This window comes from Prosopis cineraria, unplaced genomic scaffold, assembly GCF_029017545.1.
Source record: "Prosopis cineraria cultivar Desert tree isolate PC_DT_omini unplaced genomic scaffold, ASM2901754v1 PC4, whole genome shotgun sequence".
In the NCBI taxonomy this organism is placed as follows: domain Eukaryota; kingdom Viridiplantae; phylum Streptophyta; class Magnoliopsida; order Fabales; family Fabaceae; genus Prosopis; species Prosopis cineraria.
Genome location: NW_026555335.1, coordinates 12,156,121 through 12,163,738, shown reverse-complemented (window position 1 = coordinate 12,163,738; position 7,618 = coordinate 12,156,121). Strand labels below are relative to the sequence as shown.

Below are 7,618 nucleotides of genomic sequence, written 5' to 3'. Positions count from 1 at the left end.
GTGAGAAATTATAAATATGCCAAGCAATGTACAAAGATTGATTGTATTACTGGTGCGGTAATATAACTAGTGCTCTATGAAAATGGGGAGAAAAAATGAATACAAACTAGCTTAAGAAGTTGAGCTTGCATAGATGATGCAATCCGCACTAGGCGAACCAAGCATATAAGGTCAAGGTCAATGTTCGTGTTTGTATTGTATAAGTTTGGTAGATTTGGTAAAGTGTCAAGAGCCTTTAAATTACACGATCATTTGCCTATTTATAGGAAAATAGCAATGGCATACCCTTTTAAATTTGAACTTTGGCACCAGAAAGAGTAGGTAATTGTCTATGCCATTAAATCATGAAGGTGCACTTCATCATGTAGAGTGGTGAGAGTGAATGAGTTGTGAAATTTGGGTAATGGGCAAAGTAGATAAAACTAAGTCATTAGACTCCCTAAACATGGCATTCCATTTCAGTTCACAGGGCTGGTTCATTGCTGGGCTAAAATTTTCCTTAGATTGAATTTGGCCTTGACTAATTATTCTTTTAAGCCCATCACACCAAATGTAGTCCAAATGCTAGGGAATAGTTGTTTTCCCAACATAATTTGATTGTGAAAAATAATTTATGATTTCTATTAAAAAAATATAACTGTTGGTCCTTATAGTTTTATCATACTCTTTTATTGGTCCCTGTACTTTGGTTTTGCTGGTCGTTACAATTTTTTTTGTCTATGACGTTAGTTATTTTATTTTTAAATATGCCTAGAAGGATCACAATGTGGTACTGACAATATTAAATTATCTAATGTGTAATTAATGGTGTTGAGTTGAATGTTAAAATGAGAAAGAAAAAGACAGAGCAATCACAAAATATAAAGTAATGAAAATCAATTGGAAGAAATTGAAGACTACACCAACTACACAGAGACAAAATAAACTCAAACATCAAACATTAACAAAAAAGAATTCACAATCACTTGCTTCAAAATCAGAAAAATAAAAATAAAATAGATTAGAGCATCTTTTTATGGTGAATGAAACTAAAGCAGAGATGAAAAGGCGAGTTTAAAGTTTGTAAAAGCAAACCAAATAAAACCTAACCTTCCTTTGATGTGTGGCTAAATGATATTAACTACACGTGAGATAATTTAACACGATTAGTATTGTATCATATTCCTCTAGACACAGTTAAAAATAAAGGAGCTAACATTATACGTTAAAAAATTATAAGGACTTGGAATAATAAAAAAAGTACAATGATAAGTAATAAAACATAATAAAATTGTATAAAATAATTATATTTTCCTTTTTCATTAACATATCATCTCATAGGACTCACCACTACAAATTCCAATACCCAGTTTGTGAACCATGGTAGCATTGGACGCTGGAAAGATCCAGTTCTAGGAGAATAGGCTGCAAGTCACTAGCCCCACACTTCACTGAGGGCAGTCATTCTTTTGATTTAATGATAATATTGAGTTTGACATATTAATATTCTTTTTTTTTTCAATTTTCTCCATTAATTTTAGAGAGACTTTGTAGAATTATTTCATTCATCTAATATTTTTTTAAACAACATGTTTCAATAATATTTAAAAGAAAAAAAAAATACAATAATAGGTTCCTATATTTTGATTGTATTTTGTTTTTAACGTCTAAAATTTTATTTTGTGGTTCCCAATCACTTTACTTTGATCCTTTCATAATGTTAGTCCCTTTAATTTTAAAAATGCACATAAAAATAATAAGCTGATACTGAAGAAGTTAATTTCACTGTAACTCTATCAACCCATTTGATAACATAATAAAAATATGTTGACATGAAAATAAATTGACTAGATATGATTAAAAATAAAATGTAAGGGAGGAAAATTTTTTTTATATTTAAATTAATCAAACATATAAAACATGTTAATGTGATACAGTTTATAGCTGACTCTATTTATCAGGACAAGACTCATTATTGTTGTCATTGTTGTTAGGTCAATCAAACAAAATGCAGGAGAGACGAAATCGGAATTATTAACGCATCTGTGAATAGGTCAAAATAGTTAGTTATCTTTGGGTGGGCCAAACGAGTAAATTGTGAAAAGTATAAAATACAAAACCCAACTGAAGTCCAAAAATGCACTTCCATTGGCGCTTTCCTGCCCTGCAACCATTTTCATGTCAGCTTCTTGCTTCTCAGTCACGTTATTTCGATCCTTCTTCACAATTCTATTCTCTCTGTATTCGGACCCTCCACTCTCTCTTTCTGATCTCTCATCCTCTCCTTCGTCTCCTGTGAAATTCCTTTTCCCTGAATCCCCATTCTGAGGAGCAGAGAAAATGTCTCACGGCGATACCATACCTCTGCACCAATCGTCCCAGTCCGACATTGATGAGATCGAGAACCTCATTCGTGCTAGCGTCCAATCGGGCCCCACCACTGTTCTACCTGCCAGACCTCCCAGTCCCCCTCGAGCTTCAATTCCGGTATCTTCCTCGCCTTATATGCCTGCTGCCATTCCACCAGCGCCGAAATCTTCCAACCAGAAGCCATCGGCTCTTCCCACCCCTCCTCCTCTGATTCCAACTTCGTCGTCTAGCAATGGCCGTCCTAGTATCGCGCCCAGTGGATTCGGCATCCCTCCTGACACGTTGACGGAGCCGGTCTTGGACACCGTTAAAAGGGATCTGACGAGGATTGTTAATAATCTGAAGCAGGTTGTGTTCCCTAACCCCTTCCGTGAGGATCCAGGGATGGCTCTGAGGGATTGGGATCTCTGGGGACCCTTCTTCTTTATTGTTTTCCTCGGTCTGGTTCTTTCATGGTCCGCATCTGTTAAGAAGGTATGCATGCAGTTGCAGATAGTGTCTTCATTATTTTTGGTGGCTCATGAATGAGCAGTTTCTCATTTAAAAGTTCATTTTGCGGAGCTTACGAATTAATTAATCTTGGAAATTTGAGTATCTTTTTTTTTCTTTTCATTTTTCAATTGAGATTGTGAAGCTAACATCACGTCATCACCTGCATTGCTTAGCCAATGCTAAGAAGAACTGAGGGTTTCATTTTGTCTCTTAATATGAGGAGTGAATGTAGGATTCTTTATAATATCCTGCTGTTTTTTTTTTCGGCCATTGGGAATTTCTATTCGAATCAAAAGAAACACCAACGACAGTACTGAACTTCTATCCTGCTATGTTGAAACCTTGTTATTTTTTATTTATCATTATGACATTTCACGGTGATTTTCCCCCCTTCAAATAGGTGGTTCTGAACTTCTGATAAAACTTCAGCTGATGATTCTGATAAATTTCTCTGGATGATCTTTACTGGTAAATGGTATAGGAAATGGTTTAAAAGGATTCTAATTAATTGTACTTATTTATTCATTTAGAGAGTTTATGGTCTTGTGGATGTTACTGTCTGAAGACTCAGACCAATGTGCCAGAATGACGTAAAGTAGGAGAGATTTCTGCATGCTTATGGTGGACCAATCCAACAGTACCAAACCAATGGGAATTGGCAGTTGGTTTGATATTTTCAGATATCAGATTCTCTTAGGACGGTTAGTCTAAATAGCTTTAGTGGCCATTATTTGGTGTATGGTTGGCATGATGCACCTAGTCTATGCAGGAATACTCCATAAAAGAGTCTGTTACAAATGTGTGTAGCTGTGAATGTATCTTATGATGGAACCATTTATTGGTGCATTAAAATAACAAGCCATTTATTCAGGCCCTTGCAACATCAAACTTCCGTTAAAGGGTTCTTTCCTGTGCAGGACATGTCCTTCATCCTGAGAAAAGCTAAACCCCAAAATTCCAAAGCGGAGGCCAAACGTTAGTTTTGAACTCGAAAATCAGAAGAAAGGCAAAAAAGTGTGTTTGATTTTGTGTATTTGTGTAGTACATATAAAATTGAAGATTTATATATATTTTTTATGACAAATCGCTTTTGTAACCTACAAATCTTCAGAAATATTTAACATACTTTCCTTTACATACAGTAACATTCAATGAGGTCTCTGTTTAGGCTCTTGAGATTCATTGTGTGTTTGTGTAGTTGGTGCCACAGAATGATAGTTATTTTAGGCTGCATTTTTTTATTATTATTACAATCAGGACATTGATTCATGAGACTATTTCAATACAGTCACCACGTGCATGAGCTCGCAGGCTGTCCCTTTAAAAAATCGCCAGGCTCGTTCTGTGAACCTCCGTGTGGATAGAGAACTCCTTGTCCATATTATAACCTGGCTTCTTAAGAAACATTTCACATCTGTGCCAAATGGCCATTGCATTTCCACCAGATATGTAGTGGCCATGATAGAATTTTAAACTAGCTATGAAGCCATAGTAGTTACAATGGTAATGATCGATACAATTGCTGAAAAATCGTAGTTATTATTAAGAAGCATATCTAATCTGTGCCAAATTGTTATTGCACTCCCACGACAGAGATAGATATTATGATTGAGTTCTAAACTAGCTATGGAGCCGTATTATTGATGATGATGATTAAAATTTTTCTTTAAGATGTGATGGCACTAAAGCTTATATCCATCTGGTCTTACCGGGGTACTTTGAATTCATTGTGGGATTTGGTTCTTCAAATCTTCAAGTGTTCAAGAATTGTTGATTGCATGTGTCTGTTGCCCCTACCCCATATAGAGTGGAGCATGTTGTTTTTGAAAACAAAGTAAAGCTTTACAATCCTGGTTTCATTTTTTATATTGGTTGCATATCTTGATTTTAGCTTGTATTTCATTAATTGCATAGAAGCACAAGATTGGGCATATCTTTTATCTAACTTCATAGGGTTTTTATAATTTCTTGATTCTGCATCTGTACTTCTGGAACGTATTTTTTCATCTTTAGTAAAAATGTATCTCTAACTTGCTTCAAGTGCACATGATTTTTTCGTTAGCATCTCTGTGTCCTTTCTTGCAAATATAGAAAAATCATGACGTTACTATCTAGGATTTTGTTTCATTGGTTTTTTTTCCATGTTCACTCACATGAATAAACAACTGCTACTTTTGATCAGTGATTGTATTTGGAAATGAGTCGGAGATGGATTTCATCATTGATTAGCTGAGGTGGTTGTAGTTTTAGAGTATCTGGTTGACAGGAACTCCACTTTAGGAGTTTATTCAGGGTCAAGTCCTTTAGCTCAGCTTGTATACTGCACATGCCATTCATATGAACTGAACCATTGACATGGTATCTAACAATTTTCACGAGCTGGTGCTTCTGATATGGTAAACATCTGCTTCAGTTCTTCAAAGGTTTCCCCAAAAAAAAAAAAAAAACTTTAGTTTTGTGAGGACAATTCTAAAATGTTGCTTTTGAGATGCAAATGGAAATTGTAATAAATTGCCATTACCAAAGGATATCCATCAACAGAGTAGTGTAGGTTCAATATGGCAGTGACACTGCAATACACTGGTTTTTTTTTTTTTTTAGGCCATCGACACTGTTACTTTAGATCACACAGTTTCGTGCAAGTCAGAGTCCTTTTATCACTCGATGATGAAAATAATGGCAAATAATTTTCTTTTTCCCGTAACAAGTTTTTCACTTTGCTTTTTTGGAATCCTTCTTAAGTTGATGTTCAATTTCCTTCTTCGTACCTTTTTATTTGCTTTTGTTTTGGTCCTCCCACCCTCACCCCCTCTTTTGTTTTGTATAATGTTGATGCGTTATATTATTATAATGATAGTTTAATTGGTTTTCTTTGAATCCTACTAACTGTTAATTTTGGTTGTTTGTCAGTCTGACGTCTTCGCTGTTGCATTTGCGCTACTTGCTGCTGGTGCTGTAATATTGACACTGAATGTCCTTCTTCTGGTAGCAGTCTCTCTAATATCTTGTCAACTTTTATCAGTGTTTTTTCAGGCCAAAAGAAAAAAATCATTATGACAGTATTGCATTTCTCCCTGGGATCATTTTGTGGTGCTGCTTTCAAGGTGTCAAAATAGCCAACCCGATCCTTAAGTGCTTCATAATCAGAAAATGGGCCTTCACGTGTCTGGCCCGATCAACCCTTGTTAAGGTTTTTGGACTGGGCTGGGCTACCCCCACCCAAAAAAAAAGTATATTTTAACTTGGACAGCGTTAAATGTCATATATTCACGCCAGAAAGGTATCAAAACAAATAAAAAAATGATATTTTGGGATTAAATTCCCACCTACTTTGATTTTGTTTGTAATTTTGGGTTAGTTCCCTCTTATATATATATATATATATATATGTATATATAATTCAACTAAGAAATTTGCACTATATTCAGATTTCCAAAACCACAAGTAAATCATATTTCACCCTCATTCACCTCTTCCTCAGCATGCAAAATGGATTTTGCTTTGGATGGACCAGCCCATTTTGATAGTTGCAGGCCTTTTAATACAGCTAGGGCTGTGTTCAATCTGAACCAAATTCATTTGTTCTGGCTCCTTCTTATAAAATAAACTATTATGCTAGAATTATAGCCCTTTGCTGGCAAAACAATAAATAAATGGCTAGAATTCTAGCCCGGATTTTGGCAGAAACAAGACTCTCACCACCACCATCATCATGTGTTTATAAATATGTTGATTTGTATTTCAAGGGTGACAGTGCTAGGGCAGCAACATAGCTGACAAAGTGTGTGGTCTATTACTTGAAAATTTCAGGGTGGACAGATCATTTTCTTTCAGAGTCTGAGTCTTCTGGGGTATTGCTTGTTCCCTCTGGACGTGGGTGCTTTAATCTGCATGTTGAACGGCAGCGTCACGATAAAAATAATTGTGGTATGCATTACATTGGGATGGAGCTCCTGGGCTGCATATCCTTTCATGAGTGCTGCCGTCAACCCAAGGAGAAAAGCTCTTGCCCTGTACCCACTTTTTCTCATGTATGTATCTGTTGGTTTTCTCATCATTGCCATTGATTGAAAGCGTCCCTGCTCCTTGCTGGATTCCAATCTACCACGCAGAAACTTTTTGTCTAAAAGCACCCTGATTTTTTTCATTTTAACCCCCCTTTGTCCTTTTTTTTTTTTTTTGGTTTGGTCAGCTAAAAGTATAGTTGTTGACAGTAATATAGTATTCCTTCGAAAGTATAGTGGTATTCCTTTTTGCTGTGTTTTGCCTCCCTATTGCCATGTGAATAATGTTAGGACTGGATTTATGGCTTTGTAAATCAATATATCTTATTATGACTAGTGGGCTAGGGAAAGTAAGAAGACTGTATTCGCCCCCCCCCCCCCAAACCCCCTTTTCTGACCCGCAATGAGAAAAGTAAATTAGAATAACCTACTTTCCCCCTTCTCTCCAGTTAGAGAACATCAAAGCTTTAGTTAGCAACCCAGAAACTGATTGGAGGCTTATTTTTCTTGCTTTAAGAGGCTTATTTTTCTTGTTTTAAAAAATGTCAGCCCTAATGGTTTTTATTCCAAAATAATGGTCAAGTTTAAAACTTGTTTTTCTTGCTTTTGATTGTATGGTTTTTTTCAATTTTTTTTTTTGGCAAAGCTGACTCTTGAAAGAAGAGCATCCAAATATAAATCACATACTTTAAAAAAACACAAACTCTAATCCAGACACAGTAATTTTGCAGCTTCCACAGAAGCATGTACGTGCAGCTACATTCACTTGATGT

General features: G+C 35.7%; 1 protein-coding gene across 1 annotated transcript; it reads left to right on the top strand.

Annotated features, from left to right (window-relative positions):
• The first annotated feature begins 2,130 nt into the window (after positions 1 to 2,130).
• Positions 2,131 to 7,096, top strand: LOC129309613 (protein YIP4b-like). The gene is made up of 3 exons (XM_054951253.1): positions 2,131 to 2,823; positions 5,752 to 5,826; positions 6,652 to 7,096. Exons 1-3 carry the CDS (start codon positions 2,320 to 2,322, stop codon positions 6,910 to 6,912), a joined length of 840 nt encoding a protein of 279 aa, XP_054807228.1. The 5' UTR covers positions 2,131 to 2,319; the 3' UTR covers positions 6,913 to 7,096.
• Positions 7,097 to 7,618: the final 522 nt, after the last annotated feature.

What these genes read in the sequence shown, in the direction of transcription:
- LOC129309613 (XM_054951253.1), top strand. Translation starts at nt 2,320, where the DNA reads ATGTCTCACGGCGATACCATACCTCTGCACCAATCGTCCCAGTCCGAC. An exon ending in GGTCCGCATCTGTTAAGAAG is followed by an intron (nt 2,824 to 5,751) that starts GTATGCATGCAG and finishes GTTGTTTGTCAG; the next exon opens with TCTGACGTCTTCGCTGTTGC. An exon ending in CACTGAATGTCCTTCTTCTG is followed by an intron (nt 5,827 to 6,651) that starts GTAGCAGTCTCT and finishes TGAAAATTTCAG; the next exon opens with GGTGGACAGATCATTTTCTT.